Source organism: Procambarus clarkii, chromosome 89 (assembly GCF_040958095.1).
Source record: "Procambarus clarkii isolate CNS0578487 chromosome 89, FALCON_Pclarkii_2.0, whole genome shotgun sequence".
In the NCBI taxonomy this organism is placed as follows: Eukaryota; Metazoa; Arthropoda; class Malacostraca; order Decapoda; family Cambaridae; genus Procambarus; species Procambarus clarkii.
The window spans coordinates 7857338-7876597 of NC_091238.1; the positions used below are offsets into that span (position 1 = coordinate 7857338).

A 19260-nucleotide genomic window follows, 5' to 3' on the forward strand; every position below is an offset into this window, starting at 1 on the left:
GGTGTGATATTCTCTCGTTTTTTCAAGTATCATATGTTTATACCTGGATGTCTATACAGTATATCTAGGTCATAAAAGTATTTGTGTACGTCTGATACCATACTACTTGTGTAAAGGACGAAATGTAGATGTTTATCTCTCAGAATGTTTGGTAATATGTTTATTGCTTGTGATGTGTGTCTATGTATGTATTAACACGATGTACTGAACGGGGTGAGAATAGCTTGAGCTACCTCATCCCTTTGTGTGTATTTTACCTCAATAAACTGATTTCAATTTCAATTTTAATTGACCTGGTGTTTATAACACACTCGCCGAGGTTTCCGTGTCAAAACCAAAGACTAGACCTATTAATTTAGTTATTCCGGCCAAAACATAACTTGGATATATGCCAAGGATGTTGACACGGTTTATTTGGTGTTGTCAAGTGTTTTGTACTCGACCTGATACAAGTCATGTGCTTCCCAAATACTTTTTTTTTGTTATGAACGTACTTCAAGTTGGATAAGAGCGAGGCAGGTGATTGGTCAGACAGACAACACGCTGGCAAGCAGCCTGATTTGTTGACCGTTAACCTAGAACAACCCCGGCTAAAAAAGGTGTGGCCTACACACCCTCTCTCCCTCCATAGCTGACGCCAAGATATATCATTTAGAACACGTGACTGAGAATGTGTATACACGTAGTGTCCCTGGAGTGTCTTCTGGGAGTCCTTATACTCCTTAACCCCCGTCTGGAGCCACGCTGGTCATGGCTTGATCTAGAAGGCTGTTGCTTAGAGCTGCCTGCAGACCCACATATTCTTTACAACAATAAAGGATAGATGAGATTTAATCACAACATACAAGATACCGAGGGGACTAGACAAGGTGCACAAGGAGAACCTCTTCAAATTGAGAGAAAGTAGAAGATGACAGATCTTCTGAGTGGAAGGAATGTTAGGAGGAATGTGGAAGGAGTGGAATGAATGCTGTATTCCCACTTCTATACTTCCCTTCACCTATGCCTCTCCTTCCTCTTTACTCAAAAAAAAGGAATGTTAGGAGATACTCGTCCCCTGAACGGGTGGTCAACAAGAAGGAAGGAAGGAACTATCAGGGGGAAAGCGCCAAGCCATTACGACTATATAGCACTTGGAAGGGGTCAGGATAAGGATTTGGGATGGGACGGGAGGCAGGAATGGTGTCTAACCACTTGGACGGTCGGGAATTGAACGCCGACCTGCATGAAGCGAGACCGTCGCTCTACCGTCCAGCCCAAGTGGTTGGTCAACAAGAGGAAAGCACTGAAGGAAGACGTTGTGGGAGCCACCTCCACCCACAATTTTAAGACCAGATTCAACAAAGAATTACAACGTCAGACTAGTTCCATTATAACCCGACAGGTAGAACAAGGCCGGTAGGCGGGGCATACACAGGTAGACTCACGCCCCCGTACACACTTATAGTTAAGTACTAATAGTTGAGTGCAACCCGGTTGGTCAAGGTTGTACATATAAGTACATGTGTACTTATGCAGTACATATACAGTATACGAAGCTTTCATGGTGTAAGAGAACATGTCCCTGTGAGTGTGTTAGGACCGTCCTGTACACTAGTGGCACCAGACCCACCACTGTCACTAGTGGCACCAGACCCACCACTGTCACTAGTGGCACCAGACCCACCACTGTCACTAGTGGCACCAGACCCACCACTGTCACTAGTGGCACCAGATCCACCACTGTCACTAGTGGCACCAGACCCACCACTGTCACTAGTGGCACCAGACCCACCACTGTCACTAGTGGCACCAGACCCACCACTGTCACTAGTGGCACCAGACCCACCACTGTCACTAGTGGCACCAGACCCACCACTGTCACTAGTGGCACCAGACCCACCACTGTCACTAGTGGCACCAGACCCACCACTGTCACTAGTGGCACCAGACCCACCACTGTCACTAGTGGCACCAGACCCACCACTGTCACTAGTGGCACCAGACCCACCACTGTCACAGTGGCACCAGACCCACCACTGTCACTAGTGGCACCAGACCCACCACTGTCACAGTGGCACCAGACCCACCACTGTCACTAGTGGCACCAGACCCACCACCACTGTCACTAGTGGCACTAGACCACCACCACTGACATTAGTGGCACCAGACCCACCACTGTCACTAGTGGCACCAGACCCACCACCACTGTCACTAGTGGCACCAGACCCACCACTGTGGCCTTGAGCCAGGTGGCACTTGACTGAGCTCCATGTGGCACCTCGCCTTACACAATGACCTTCCACTAGGAGAAAAACCAAACAACATTTTTAACATACTATGTACAAACAATAACAATCATATATAAGGTTAAAAACCAGAAGATAAACCGCTCCTCCGTCACTTTTACTCAGCCTTGGATAATACAAAAATATTGATTGACGAACAATATTTATTAAGACTTGATAATGATCCGGGACGGGCCGAATCTTTGTCGTGCTTCCCTTTCTGAGATGTGGTTTGGTCATTATATCTTCCGGTATTGTAACTCATTGTCTGCAGCGGCAGTATTGACTTGTGGTGTGTGGTAACCATAGTCAATGATGGTCATTAACTGACAGAGATTTTAATCCCCCGTGGTTCCTTATCAGCAACTTTCGTGTCAAGATTAAGCTTCAGGGGGTGTAATATAGCAAGCATGTGCTATTTTGACTCAAAGTTTAAATTGATTATATTTTTGTATTAAATTAATCCCAGATCTGAGTTTTTCAGTCAATAATTGTTGTTAAAAAATAATTATTGTGAGTGAATAGAAGGGACATGAGGTGTTGTATAGGAGATAGGGTAGTGTGGTGGTAGTGTGTGGTTGGTTGTGTGGTGGTAGTGTGTAGTTGGTAGTGTGGTGGTAGTGTGTGGTTGGTAGTGTGGTGGTAGTGTGTGGTGGTAGTGTGTGGTTAGTTGTGTGGTGGCAGAGTGTGGTGGTAGTGTGTGGTTAGGTTGTGTGGTGGTAGTGTGTGGTTAGTTGTGTGGTGGCAGAGTGTGGTGGCAGGCTAATGTTGGACCAGCGTTATGAGCCACGGATGGTGTGCTAGAAGAGGACCAAAAGAAGAAAAATAAAGGAGAAAGAGAACGGTAGAATTAAGAGCAATATGGAAAAGAGAGAACAAATTAACAGATACACGGGGAGGAGGAGGAAGAGAAGGCCGATATGTGGAGATGGAGACGGAAGGAGAGTTAGAAAAGGAATATGTAAAGGAAGGAGGAAGATAAAAAGAAGACAGTGGTAAACTTTAAATAATATCAATATGAGGCTTTTAGTTCACCCCAGACACCTCATACTTTTACTTTGTATGTAAACTGTAAACTGCGACGATAGTTTAGTGTAGTTCATTTATTATGCACCCCATACCCTTCCTATGGGCGGTAGTGGAGAGGGTTACAGAGGCACATAATGGGCTGAGGGACTGAACCCCACAATTCATTTAGCTAAGTTACAGTCTTGATGAGCTAGTTACAAAATTCAATACACATCGTCCCATCAACAATGGACTCGAGACCGATCACAAGTACAGTTTCTAAATTAAGTAGGTCGTGGACCTGAGACACACTTTTAAGTTATTTAGTTGTACTTGTGATCCGTCTTATCTACCACCTCTTCTATCTCTTATCTCCCAGCGCTGTATCTCCTTCTTATCTCGTTCCGTATCTCTTAATCCTCAGCTATTTTATTTTAGTGTGATTAGGCTCTTGACCTTCAAGTATTTTTCCATGTGTAGATTATAAGTGCTCATTCTAAGTGTTTTGGTGTACTTTTCCAGTGCACTCATTTGTATTTGGTGTCCATGAAATGGTAAAAATCTGTTTCTGTAAATCTTTCTTCTTGGAGAAGATGTTTCCTATGTACTTAGTAAGTTGGTTTGGCATCATAAACTTCGGGCCCGCGCAGGATAGCCATATAGGAAACGTTTGCCATCTACTGGGAGTTCTAAAACGCCCACGAGATGGCAAAGATGACAAATGGCATTAAAAGAACTCCCAGGAGAACTCCCATCTCTTGCGAGTTCTTTTGTTTTGAGATTATATGGTATTACCTGTGTATTGTTGACCAGCTTAAAAAACAACTTCTTGACGAGTTGCTGGTGAAGCAAGGCAGGGCTGGTGGTACGTCAGTTGTTGTCTTGCCATATCCACTGTCGGGTTCATCAAGTACTTACGTCTCTAATTACCAAACCTGTATATCTTTTCTCAATTAAATCGGTGTAGGGTGTGTTTATTTAACAGTTTACGAGCATGGGGAACATTGTGAGATCATTCGAAGCTCTTAAATGTAAACAAAGCCGCCATGATTCAGGGAAGATGTACAGGTTTCGTAGATGGATACTTAAATTCTCGATGAATCCTGACACTAGAAATATTTGATTTGTTTTTAGTGCAGGAGAGTACAGGAGTAGGATATGAAATTGCTGTAAAGTGCACAAGGGCTCACGGAGAAACTGTGTCACGTCATTCCACCCTGACCAGGAATCGAACCTAGTCTCTCTGGCTTAAGAAGCAAGTGTGCTTTGTTGGTATGCCGAGGGAGCTGTACCCCGAGGCCCCCTCCGTGGAGCCCCTGAGTCATCCTTGAGGTCATACTAAGTCTTCTATAAGGGCCTCCTAGAGTATTCTTGAGGTCTCTTCAGGAGCTCCGGAGATCCCTAGTCAGGCGCCCCTGAGAACTCTCTGAGGTATTGTGAAGGGACAGTCTTGGGTGTCCTGGTGGACCGTAGAGGTCCCTCTCAGGGATCTCAGACGCCCCATGATCTAATCTACAACAATCCACGAGACACGTCTTTGAGGCTCCCTGGAGGATCCCACAGAGCCGGAGCTCAACCCCCACAAGCACAACTAGGTGAGTACGTTACGTCACCGCGTCAAAGACTGAACAATTTGTACCGAGATGTGCAATCCCGTCCCCCTAGGTCGAACTACTGACCTTCCCAGGATGCAACCCCACAACATTGGCCTAACTCCCAAGTACCTATTTACTGCTAGGTGAACAGAGGCATTAGGTGACAGGAAACTTGCTTAACCATTTCTGCCTAGGAATCGAACTCAGGATCCCTAGTTGTGAGTCGAGAACGAAGCCAACTACCTGTATACTCATTCGTTTTGAAGCAGTGTATTTATTTTACTGACTCCAATCGCTGTTGAATCATAAAACTTGAAGAGTTCATTTGTAGTGTGTTGGGTGAGTACGGGCGAACCTCTATGCCCTACATCTCGCTCATTATTGTTGATAGTATTTGCCCTTAAGAACTACAACGTTCTTAAATCCTCCGGAAGAAATGAACATGTTTATCAACCAGACTGGTCAGTAATGTTGGTTGTGATGTGCGTAAATATATGTGAACACGTTGTACTGAACGTGGTGACAATAGCTTGAGCTGCCTCATCCCTGCGTGGGTATTTATACCTCAATAAACTTATTTCAGTTTCAATTTCATATTAAATCCACGTCTTTCTACTTGGGTATATTCTTGACCGAAATTCCTGGTGGAGATTTCGTTGGGTTGTTTGTGTATATACCCACGGGAGTTATCCTGGAGACGGTGTGGCATGATGCAGACGTGCAGTGACCGCTGTGTTATCATCTCTATCATAACGCTCCTAGTTAGTCGCCCGTAAACACGACAAGGGACGTGATAAGCTCAAGGGTAAGATCTCTCTCCCAGAAGGCGCCACCGTTGTCATGGACGCCACCGTTGTCATGGACGCTTCTCTTGTCTTGGTGTCACCGTTGTCATGGACGCTTCTCTTGTCTTGGTGCCACCGTTGTCATGGTGATACGGCCACTTTGGGCCAGTAACCTGGGACAATAAAGGGGGGAGGATTAACAATACACTATTACACCTTCACCAATATATTAACACCTTCAACCCTATATATATATAAATATATATATATATATTATATATATATATATATATATATATATATATATATATATATATATATGTATATATATATATATATATATATATATATATATATATATATATATATATATACATATATATATATATATATATATATATATATATATATATATATATATATATATATATATATATATATATTATAAGTGCACTAACTTGCCTAAACTCGCAAGTGAAGTTAAACGACTTTAGACACACCCACCAGGAGACTCGAACCCTAACAAGAACAGCTGCTTCACAACAAACAACTGGCATAGCTGGTACGCCTTTAACCCACTACACCAAACTCAGACCCTTAAAAAGGGATGGAAATTTTGGGGTATTTAAGCCCCAAATATCCCCATCCCCCCAAGAGCACCAGAGCAGGTGAGAGGTCACTCACGTTTTTCATCAAGTCCCTGTTAATATGGAAGAACACTGTGTCTATGCTTTGTGCACTAACTTACCTAAACTCGCAAGTGAAGTTAAACAACTTTAGATATACACCCACCAGGAGACTCGAACCCTAGCAAGCAACTTGGCATCCGACAGCTTCACTTACTTCACAGATCGAAGTAAGTAGATCAGCAGGGACAAGAAACTGGAGCTGCAGTTAAAGCAGGAAACTCTGTAAATAGTTGTAGACTCTCAAATGGGTGTTCGACTTTATAAACAGAGATGCTAGCCATTCAAAAGGCTTTGGAACATGCTTTTGCTGAACACCGACAACATGCTTATCATACATACAGATTCGAGAACCGCCACTGAAACCTTGCAACAAGAACACATGTGATAACATACATCTGATCACAAATGTCATATCATTAATGCAAACACTCAAACGACAAGGCCGATGGGTACTTTACAACTGGGTGCCAAGTCATGTGGGAATAATAGGAAATGGCATTGCAGATGAAGCTGCAAAACTTGCAACTAAGAGAAGAAATGTAGACATTTACATTCCATTCCACAGAATCTATCACAAATTAAGAAAGTAATTAGAAACAGAGCAATGCAAAATATGTACAGTGACCACAACACAGCAGTTGCAACATCAGGATCTGCGGGTTGGTACAAGAATTCAACCAACTACTAACCACTTAGTTTGATGAAAGGGAGCAGTAGAGCAAAAAAAGTACACTTACGTCGCATCAGGCTTGGATACCCATGCGCATGGGAAATAGGCTTACAGGTTCCGGAAGATGAGAGGAAATGTCAGCACTGTGGAGAAATACCCGACAGACCACTGGAACATTATCTAACACAGTGCACAGTTACAAACCCATTAAGATTTCAACTTAGATTCAACAGAGCAGAAGTTGTTAAACACATATAGCAAAATCTTACTGAAGCGTCCATACGAGTCATAAATACTCATACTCCGCCCAAGTAAACCAGAAACAAGCAACACTTAGTGGGCCAGCTAGAGGCTTAGGGCCCGTGCACGAATATCCTTGCAAAAAAAAAAAGTATTATTAACACGCTACATGCGTGAATAATAGTGTTAATAGGTCCGAGCGAGGTACACAACATGATAACGGATTTTGGATTGTCTACAGTTACAGATACTGTGTTTATGTCTTGTACGTATGTGGTGACCCACATTTGCTTTCTTTTGACAGGCAACCGCAGGGACCCAGTGGGCACCGTGTCCAAGAGTTGCGTTGGTTCAATGTATAATCAACTTTGTGGAGCAAGACTAGAGTCCCTGAGCCCATTATGTGCCTCTGTAACCCTTTCCACTACCGTCCACGAGATGGGTATGGGGTGCATAATAAATGAACTAAACTAACTAAACAAAGTGAATAGTTAGTTATCAGTGATTTTAAATCGAATGGCATTTTAGAACTGAAGTTCCGTAAATATTAAATTTCATTCACGGATATTTGACGTTCATGTTTTTTCTTTAAATAATAATAATAATAAAAAGGCTCTTTCTGTGCTGGATCTGAACCACGACCACTCGAGCAACAGTTGTCACTTATTTCTCAAGAATTGCTAAATATATAAGTTTTTACTTAAATAAGGTAAAAGGTTCAAGCATAGAAAGTTGCCTTTTGATAAGTGTGAGTGTATTATAAATTTAAATTTACGAATAAGCCTTATAAAACTACAAAATAAATTATTGTGCAATTGTTATTAAGAAATGTTTGTTTACAAATTGTTTCCGGAGGAGTGAGAGGTGTTTCTTGACTGTGGTAGGGGACCAGCTTGCTATTTTCTCTAGCTTTTTATGATAATACATAATCCACGTTTACCTTGGAATTATTGGGCGTAGCGTGTACTGTGTGTGTGTAAGGTTGCTGTGTTAGTGTGAGTGCCGTGGTGGGGTTAGTGTGAGGCCGACGGGACCCGTCAGGTGACAGGTGATTGTGAAGGGGGTCACCTCACAAGGTATATTTTCAAATAAATTTAATTGGAGAGCCAATATTCACTTGCCAAGCGACTGACTCAGTGTGAGGTGTTGTCGCCTCCTACACATTTGCCTTCGAACTGAGGTGGAAGTCAGTTTTTTGCATGACTTAAGACTATTAGTTATGGTATCCCAGTCCGGGGCGTGGAGTCTGTTAGGATTATCAAGGTTTTATTAGCCAAGGATGAGGGTTTTCCACAAGGTCTTCTATTCGGCGCCTACCTTAACCTGACTTGTTGAGTAGGGTCTAAGAACTAATAAAAATTATGGCCAGCTTGACCAATCTCTACTCTTTCAACAAATCTAACCATACCTAACCTATCTTATCCTAACCCATCCTAACCTAACGAAAAAAACAGACAAAATGTCATGTTATATATAGTGTACATGAAGTGTGTGACATCATGAATTAAATTCTCAAGCAGAATTTGCATACATACTGTGGTATATAGGTACTCTCCCATAACCACTTGGGCTGGATGGTAAAGCGACGGTCTCACTTCATGATGGGCAGCGTTCAGTCCCCGACCATCCAAGTGGCGGGGCACCATTCCTTCCTCTCCGTCCCATCCCAAATCCTTATCCTGATCCCTTATAAGTGTCATATAGTCGTAATGTCTTGGGACTTTATCCTGATAATTCCCCTCCCCTCCTATATCAAGTTTTGAAGTGCATGGGGTCAATTTCAGTGGTAAACAAGTTGAGCACGAGTTGATGTCGATAATACAGTATGTACATGCAAATTCTTGATTATGTATTGGGCTTTCACAGGCATTATTTTTGTGTTTTACAAAACATTTTGTATTGTGTCATTGTACATCTCAAGCTTTCTGGATTTCATTATGTACTGTATTTGTGAATTTAAAGTAAAAGAAGATTTACATATTACAATGTATTCAGATAGCTAGATAAATACTTTACCATAATTTTGTATGTAATTCAGAGAAGAGCACTTTGCCTAATCATAAAAGGAAGAGATGTGTCAGCATCTTGTTTTTTTTTTTATAGCCCGTCACATATCAGCTTGACCCAGAGCTAATATATGCTTTTCAGTATGTATGAGTACTATGTTGGTGCTGCTGCTACTACCTGGATTGTACCTGGATGGGGTCCTGGGAGTTGTTCTACTCCCCCAAGTCAGGCTTGACTTGAGAGCTTGGTCCAACAGGCTGTTGCTTGGGGCAGCCTGCAGGCCCGTATATCCACCACAGCCCAGTTGAAACTATTTACAGTACTTTAAGCTTTAATCATATCTGTTGTATTGCTATGTTAATGAGTGGGTTACTATCATTCTTTAGTGATACAGTATACTGTAATATGAATTCATCTATTCAGTGCCATTATTGCTGTATTGTTATCTCTCAGTTTTAGATGTATTAATGCTCATTAGTATTTATTTACAATGTATATCTTTCAGGTTGTATTCGGATCAACTTACGGGTTCGTGCCAACAATAATATGAGTACATCTTGTCAATCATGTGAGCATGCAGATTACTTAAGGCTCATTTAAAAAGAAGAATATTTTGTTATACACTGCTAACAAACAAGGACAGTGCAACACTGATTAACAAGTAAGAAGCTCTTGGAAAGTGTGGCAGCGGTCCAAACAAAGTTTTGTATCAGAAGAAAGTCCAGTGGTCAAGGGATGAGTGCTCAACTTCTCCACCCAAATGTAGAAGCCTCTAAAATGCTGGAGGCTGCATTACAGCAGATGGATGGCATCATAGCAGGTGATCACAACGCTTTAGTTGCTCTCGTACCAGTTTTTATCTCCTTGTGTGAAGGAAACCTCTATGGAAATTAAATTATTTAATTATTTGTGGAGCTAAATATTGCTAACAGGCAATATTTGTATTAATAATATTGTTGTTTCTGGTTGGACACATCTATCAACCATTGACAATTTATTATAGAGTTTATAGTAGAAATATGAGTTTCATCAGATACACACTTACATCAAATTTATGTAATTTCAATGTGCATGAAAGTTTTAGTGAACTCATCTTTGCTGTTTTGTGTCGCCAATAATGTTGTACAAACTATTCTGCTCTTTGTGATAAAGAGCTTGTGTATTATTAAATTAAAGCACATAACTTGCTATGGTTTGCAGCATAATTTTATGATATCACATTCTTATGTTATAATTTTGTATCTCATTGGTGTATTCAAACACACATTCTGATGTTATAATGTTCTGTCTCATTGGTGCATTCAAACACACATTCTGATATTATAATGTTCTGTCTCATTGGTGCATTCAAACACACACATTCTGATATTATAATGTTCTGTCTCATTGGTGCATTCAAACACACATTCTGATATTATAATGTTCTGTCTCATTGGTGTATTCAAACATACATTCTGATATTATAATGTTCTGTCTCATTGGTGTATTCAAACATACATTCCGATGATATAACGTTGTCTCATTGGTGCATTCTAGCACATTCCGATGTTACAATGTTCTGTATCATTGGTGCATTCTAACACACATTCTGATATTACAATGTTCTTGCTGCTTCATCAGTGAGTCTACACACATGCGATGTTATAATGTTCTTGTTGCCTCATTAATGCATTCTAGCAAACATTCTGATATTATTTTATACTTTCTACCTCATTAATGTCTTCTAATACACATTTTGATATGTTACAGTATTCATGTTGCCTCTTCCTTGAGTAGCCATAAGATTCTGTTTGGATGGATTTTTTCTTAACCCATTTTTTTTTTCCAGGAGATACAGAGCTTGTTAATAGAGCAGAGCTCTGCCCGAAACGCTTTGCGTAATAGTGGCTTTAGGCATTGTATGTACTAGCTCTATCTATAAAGCCAACAAACTTTGTAAAATCTCTTTATGTATGTACCTTACCTAAATAAAAATTATTATTATTATTATTATTATAATTATTATTATTATATTAATAACAATTTCTAGACCGATCAGGTGCTATACAGTGTGAGCATTTATTAATGATGGTGTTTAATGTCATTGTTGTTTCCTACAGCCTGCAGGTGGGCCTTCATCAGGTATGATATTTTCTTTAGGTCATTACGTATATTGATCTTATTACATGTACGGAATTATATTGCTCTTGTTACATGTACTACCACAGAAGGAACAAAGCACGAGTCTAGAGCACATGGAAAATATAATTTATATGGATGAAAACAAATCCATATAAACAAGCACAGGGAAAATATAGTTTATATGGATGATAACAAATCATTTAAACGAATCTAGTCTTGAGCGTGCATGACCATCATGGGGACTTGTTATAAATAGAGTACAGTACTGTAATGTGATTCAGCTAAGGCAAAGGAACTGGGTGTTGGTATGGATGCTGGCATCTAGGGGCCAGTTGAAGGAAGCAAACAGGAAAATTGACAGTTTGGGAGAATGTTTCTCAGATGTCTTTGTGATGATAAGTTGGGCCTGGAAAGTCATTTGAGTGTTTATTATGTGGTCACTTGGCTGGGTTGAGCTGTTCTCTAGTGCCAATATCCTCCCTAGTGCCAATTTAAACACCATGGATGTTTAAAAGGATTCCTGTTGTGCCAGTTCAGAATATCACTGCTCTGAGTATCATGATCCACTTCTTCGGGATCAAGTTGGACTTGCCTTACGGAGCATCCAAGTGGAATAATAAAATAAGCTAACATTTTATAAGCACTAATTTTAGTTTGAACTTTGTTTATATATTTGCAGAGAGATATTTTTGTATATATTTTGCAGGCACACAACTGGATTTAGCAAGCCTCCCTGACCTCAGCGTGTCGCCAACTTTCTCATTGGTAGAGTTAGCAGAGAAACTGCGGCAGGCAGTACAGGCATCACAGGTGGGTAAAAAATCTATTTACACAACATATGTTGTCTTGCAGCGAAGTACTGTACAGTACTGTAATCTAAACACTGATACACACAGTGACACACACAGTGTTTACTTGTTCCTACCTGTTGCAATTCATTAATACTTTCTCTCTCTCTCATTTGATTCTTAAGATGGTAGAAAATTTGATAAAATTCTGGTTTTATTCTGGTAGATCGGTACTATATTTTGGAAGCAAAACATGTATATTTTATATTGTAATTGTTGATTCTATTGACATATCTGTAATACATGGGTAACAGATTTGGACATACAGTACTCCACATATAAGTAGCTAAGAAGATAAATATGAATATCAAATAGGATTACAAAATTCTTTGTTTACAAAAATTTGCTTATTGATATGGCATGTATTGTTGAACAATAAAGAAACAGAGGAGCCTCGATTAACGAATTTAATCCGTTCCGACACTGAGCTCGTCATGTGAAACCACTCGTCTTGCGAAACGAATTTCCCCATTTAAAATAATGGAAATAAAATTAATCCATTCCACCCCGAAAAACATCAATATGAAATTTTATAATGCAGTTATAATACATGTAATTATTATAAATGTTTTGTTTTACTGTTTTCAATTGTACTTTACCTTATGAAGAGTTGTTGCTGGCTTGAGGGGAGAGTATGGGGAGGTGGGGAGGAGGAGAGGGGTTACGGTGTGGAAGGAAAATCCACCTCCAAGTCATGCAATTTCCTTCTTCAAATCTACTGTAATTGTGTCTTTCTTCCTCTTGACAACACTATCTTTAGCAAGCAGCTTCTTTTGGTGACAAATTGTAGTGACTACAAATTGAAGTCACAAAACCAAAAAAAAAAAGAAAATAAAAGCACAAATAAATGCAGAAAGATGCTTGTCCTGAGCGATAAAATAACAACACTGTCAGTCGGAGGTGGCCGAGAATTTGTGAGAACCAGCAGGAACACTAAGAAACACCTTCGTGGTTTTCCCGTTAATTGAGCGGAAGCTCGTCAACCGAGACAAATTTTCTGCGAGTAGCTCACTTGTTACCTGAAATACTTGTAGATCGGGCTGCTCATCACACGAGGTTACTCTATTATTACTTATTCTTTGAATATCTCCCATTATTATTCTATACAGATTATTAAACTACTGGTAAGGAAAATACCTGTACTACATATACTGTATATTGTTGGATAAATAAAAAGCAGTAAGACTTCGGTAAAGGCCCAAAATGCTGTGTGTGGCAAGTGGCATTATAAAAATTACATCTCGGGCATTGAATGTAATGAAACACTTTTTCTGGACAGCCTCAGTAGTTCTAGGGTGCATTGGCCATAGTACCACAAAGATATCTGCAACATTACCAGGCCTCTGGACTTTCATAAGATTACCGAACACCAGGAACAGAATCTGGAGTGCTGGTATCGATGAGGAGAGCATGGGTATTTATGATGGACACGATCATAATCATAACCTTCTGCATAAAAGAATTTGTATTTGTTGTCTAGCTATGTGAAGATGTGCTTTACTGATCAGTACAGTATTATGTTTAGTAGCTTTTTCATTATTTCCAAAGTGTATACATCTGAGGAGAAGCAAAAATTTGTTGAGCATGGCAAGTCAGGATGATGGCATCTCTGTTCCAGTAATCATTTATAATATTTCTTAGCATGTGCCATCATCATTGAAATAGCCTGAAATATATAAAGTTCATTCGTGCTTGTGTTGTTCCGTCAATACACATGGAAGTAAGTAATTATCAATAGAATGCACCAAACCGGGAAGGCTATGTAGCACCATCAAATGTGCGGGATAATCAGAGGGCGCTAAATATCACCAAGGAATACACATGGAAATGAAGTGATAAATCCTCGGATTCCAATTCTGATGCCACCCTACCTTTTCATTTCCTTCGAAGTGTTTGATTAATGCCAAATAAAAGTGCAGTTTACTGTTAAATAATCTATTTTGCACTTTATCAACAAAAAAAAAGTATTATTCATTCTTAAATCTTTATACTTAATTAAATCTTTGGATATATGGCACAAGATTCTCAGTTACATAACTATGTGTCATCTGTAATGGTTGCCTTAGCAACACATTCTCTACGACAACCATGAGCACACCCTCGAGCAGCTAGAATGGGAGCTTCAGGATGAATTCAGTCATCATTGCCATGCACAAATGAATGCATAGGAATTGTCACTAATCCTCCTCTACTGGCTACCAGATGAACCTTTTTCTGCATGAACTGGGTACTGAGCCTCTCATTGTTTTTTCTGGTAGACGTGTTCTGCCAGTTCAAATTTAGTGCACTTGTGAATGTAGGCTACAATTTCAGCTCAGTGTGTGCTCCCACAAATTCTACCCAAGTTGAGTGCACACAGCTTATTTACTGGCTGTGTTTTGTTTACAGTACAGTATATCATTCAAGTTTCCTAGTTGAAATGCATTTGATACTGAGATAGCAGTATGTATGTGTGTGTGTGTATATATACAGTATTCTCAATCTTGTTTAATGTAGTTAGTTAAACAATTATCCAAAACACTGTTACAGAATTACAGATTGAGTTTCCACATTCACATTTTTTTTCACACATGTCATTTGCTGATATCTGTACAGTACTTGAATACCCTAATTAAATACAAATTAAATTTGTTTGGCCTCTCAGGATGAGGATGACATTGAGGATGTAAGCAGAGAAACACGAAAGGTTTTGCTGGAGTGGCTGAACGGGCGATCCAGAGAGGTAAGTACTGTACCCAAATTTCCTTGAACCTTCCTGCTGGGGTGTGTCTTATGAATGACTTTCTCAAGTTATGAATTACAGTACTGTATATCCATTAAATTTTAAAATGGCTACACTTCTTAATTTATTCCTGGTAGATCATTAAAACTGTTTAAAAGCAATAAAACCTTTTACTTATTGCTAAGCTGGTAGTATTAGTATTAGCAGAGATGTGCCACTGATGTGTATTTTGCATATACAAAGTACTGGTACAGTACTGTAGTATCTGGTAAACTGTAAACAACCCAAACTTGGGTTGGAGGAGAGCAGCCAGGTGAGTGCTGCCTCTTGACCACACATGTCATATTGACACACCCTACAAGGCAGGTTGTTTATATTTGTGTCACCTCTCTCTCTCTCTCTCTCTCCTGTTATGACTTATTCTTCTTTCTGTACAGTTTTCTCCATGATTTGCATATCATTTCATATACCCTGTTTGGATGTATGAATGTTTGGCATGATGTGTTAATTAACAACAGAGTTGTTAATGTTGTGTTGTGTTGTTGTGTGAAACGTGCCATTCTGTGACACTGATCTGAAGTGAAATTTGTTTTGTGTCAAATTTTGTGACACTTAAAAGAATGATCTTTGAATCTTAGTGTCATACTTTGTTATCTCATCATAATGTTGTAAAATATTCTTGATATGACATCTTTCCTAACTGCCAGAGTAAAATGTTCTTATGTGTATCTCATGACACAATCCCAAGACTTGTTTATTTCTTAGAGTGAACATTAGGTGTAGCAGATGGTCTCTGTAAGGTATGTACAATAAGCATTAAGTCATATGCATCCCTCTGAAAGTTTGAAAACTAAATTTGTCATGATATTTCACGAGAAAACAAGCAAAGTGAAGCATCGTAAAACAAATAGAAAAAATACAATTTTGTTCAACGAATTGTTAATTATTTTTGTGTCTTGGTTAACACAGATGTATATCTCAAAAATTGTATCATGTCTCGAGTGATTCCATTCAATAAAATGTGGTTATGTGTATTTTGTTCTTGACCTACAAGGAAGTCTGCAAGATAAATACAGTAGTCTAACCGTAATCAGGTTTAATTATTATTGTCATGGTTCTACTCCTATGCTGCTCATGAATATTTCTAAGACATCTTTGTAATATTTATTCATACCCATAAATCAGAGCTGGTCTGATTGAAGTTAGCCCTTACTTTAAATTTTACATTTTCTGTTATGATGATGCTAGGAAATAGTAGCATAGTAGTCCAAAGTAAAATGCAGTACTGTACAGTGACACCTCGGCTTACAAATGTCCCTCTTTATGAACTCTTCGGGTTCCGAGCCCAATTTCTTCATAAAATGTGAATCGGGTTACGAAACTATTGGTAGTGACTGGACCACAGGAGGAAACCACAGATAGAAAATAGAGAGCAGGAGGAAAGCGCAGATAGTGATTGGAACACAGGAGGAAACTGCAAATAATGATTGGTACAATGTAAGGTTAAGAGATAAAGGAGTGGTGAACCAGCCTGTGCACGTTGGATTGTGCCAATTAACATGGCAGTGGGTGGTAATCCTATTATTAAATTGGTTGTAAGTTAAGAGACGAGGAATGGTGACTCTGCCCACAGGTGTAAGATCTAAAGGAGCAAACACTGGAGAGACGGACAGTAAGTGGGACCTGGTCGTCTTAGATGTCATGTGGCTTGACAAACATGCCAACAACAACTGCTTAAATGTCACGCTCGTCTTTTTTTTTTTTTTTTTTTTTTGAGAGTATGTTCATGTCACTGGGCTCAACAGTGTCTCCTGAGCTCTGTGGTCTGAGGATAACAGTACTTGTGTCACTGAGCTCAACAGTGTCTCCTGAGCTCTGTGGTCTGAGGATAACAGTACTTGTGTCACTGAGCTCAACAGTGTCTCCTGAGCTCTGTGGTCTGAGGATAACAGTACTTGTGTCACTGAGCTCAACAGTGTCTCCTGGGCTCTGTGGTCTGAGGATAACAGTACTTGTGTCACTGGGCTCAACAGTGTCTCCTGAGCTCTGTGGTCTGAGGATGACAGTACTTGTGTCACTGAGCTCAACAGTGTCTCCTGAGCTGTGTGGTCTGAGGATAACAGTACTTGTGTCACTGAGCTCAACAGTGTCTCTTGGGCTGTGTGGTCTGAGGATAACAGTACTTGTGTCACTGAGCTCAACAGTGTCTCTTGGGCTGTGTGGTCTGAGGATAACAGTACTTGTGTCACTGAGCTCAACAGTGTCTCTTGGGCTGTGTGGTCTGAGGATGACAGTACTTGTGTCACTGAGCTCAACAGTGTCTCCTGAGCTGTGTGGTCTGAGGATAACAGTACTTGTGTCACTGAGCTCAACAGTGTCTCTTGGGCTGTGTGGTCTGAGGATAACAGTACTTGTGTCACTGAGCTCAACAGTGTCTCCTGAGCTGTGTGGTCTGAGGATGACAGTACTTGTGTCACTGAGCTCAACAGTGTCTCTTGGGCTGTGTGGTCTGAGGATGACAGTACTTGTGTCACTGAGCTCAACAGTGTCTCCTGAGCTGTGTGGTCTGAGGATAACAGTACTTGTGTCACTGGGCTCAACAGTGTCTCCTGAGCTGTGTGGTCTGAGGATAACAGTACTTGTGTCACTGAGCTCAACAGTGTCTCCTGAGCTCTGTGGTCTGAGGATAACAGTACTTGTGTCACTGGGCTCAACAGTGTCTCCTGAGCTCTGTGGTCTGAGGATAACAGTACTTGTGTCACTGAGCTCAACAGTGTCTCCTGAGCTGTGTGGTCTGAGGATAACAGTACTTGTGTCACTGAGCTCAACAGTGTCTCTTGGGCTGTGTGGTCTGAGGATGACAGTACTTGTGTCACTGAGCTCAACAGTGTCTCCTGAGCTGTGTGGTCTGAGGATAACAGTACTTGTGTCACTGAGCTCAACAGTGTCTCTTGGGCTCTGTGGTCTGAGGATAACAGTACTTGTGTCACTGAGCTCAACAGTGTCTCTTGGGCTGTGTGGTCTGAGGATGACAGTACTTGTGTCACTGAGCTCAACAGTGTCTCTTGGGCTGTGTGGTCTGAGGATGACAGTACTTGTGTCACTGGGCTCAACAGTGTCTCCTGAGCTCTGTGGTCTGAGGATAACAGTACTTGTGTCACTGAGCTCAACAGTGTCTCTTGGGCTGTGTGGTCTGAGGATAACAGTACTTGTGTCACTGAGCTCAACAGTGTCTCCTGAGCTCTGTGGTCTGAGGATAACAGTACTTGTGTCACTGGGCTCAACAGTGTCTCCTGAGCTCTGTGGTCTGAGGATAACAGTACTTGTGTCACTGAGCTCAACAGTGTCTCTTGGGCTGTGTGGTCTGAGGATGACAGTACTTGTGTCACTGAGCTCAACAGTGTCTCCTGAGCTCTGTGGTCTGAGGATAACAGTACTTGTGTCACTGAGCTCAACAGTGTCTCTTGGGCTGTGTGGTCTGAGGATGACAGTACTTGTGTCACTGAGCTCAACAGTGTCTCCTGGGCTCTGTGGTCTGAGGATGACAGTACTTGTGTCACTGAGCTCAACAGTGTCTCCTGGGCTCTGTGGTCTGAGGATGACAGTACTTGTGTCACTGAGCTCAACAGTGTCTCTTGGGCTCTGTGGTCTGAGGATGACAGTACTTGTGTCACTGAGCTCAACAGTGTCTCCTGGGCTCTGTGGTCTGAGGATCATCACAAGTTTTATCAATGGTTACAATTCCATCAAAACGTCTCTGGATATAAATACGTTGGTCGTTGACTGCTTACTTCATGTCTTTTAAGTTTGCAATGGTTGGAAATGCATTCTTTACTGTGATATTGACCCTTCAGAAAGGCTCAGTGTCTCAACACAAAAAGACACCAAGCCATCATATTAGGTGTACTGATCTACAGTTGGCACTGTGTTGGCATAGTGATGTGGGTGTGTCATGTGTATTGTCCCCCCGCAGGTGTGTGGCTGCTTTGGCACCCAAACAGTCATAATGGCATTGTTATCGTGACTAATGAGCGTCAGGGGTTATATGTTACCTGCAGTGTCTAGGGTCCAAGGCTTCTGGTTAGGAACAATTAATGTATATTTGGCCCCCTTCAGAGCATGAAAATGGTGGAGGGGGGGGGGGGTCATTGTTCGTCGAGACAAAGTACATTACATTTGTATATTGTACATTACTTGTATGTTAGATGAATTGTTTATTTATATAGCTCGTGATCTCATTGTTATAGCACAAGATTAATTGTTAATGACCCAATGCAGTAGCTTCCTGTTGGGCTAGGTAGGGCGTGC

General features: G+C 40.8%; 1 protein-coding gene across 1 annotated transcript; it reads right to left on the reverse strand.

Annotated features, from left to right (window-relative positions):
• Positions 1–16686: 16686 nt before the first annotated feature.
• LOC138359112 (mucin-2-like) lies at positions 16687–18669 on the reverse strand. The gene has a single exon (XM_069317822.1). It carries the CDS (start codon positions 18667–18669, stop codon positions 16687–16689), a length of 1983 nt encoding a protein of 660 aa, XP_069173923.1.
• Positions 18670–19260: the final 591 nt, after the last annotated feature.

Bases quoted from the DNA above. Each gene is read 5' to 3' on its own strand.
- LOC138359112 (XM_069317822.1), bottom strand. From the start codon at position 18,669: ATGATCCTCAGACCACAGAGCCCAGGAGACACTGTTGAGCTCAGTGAC.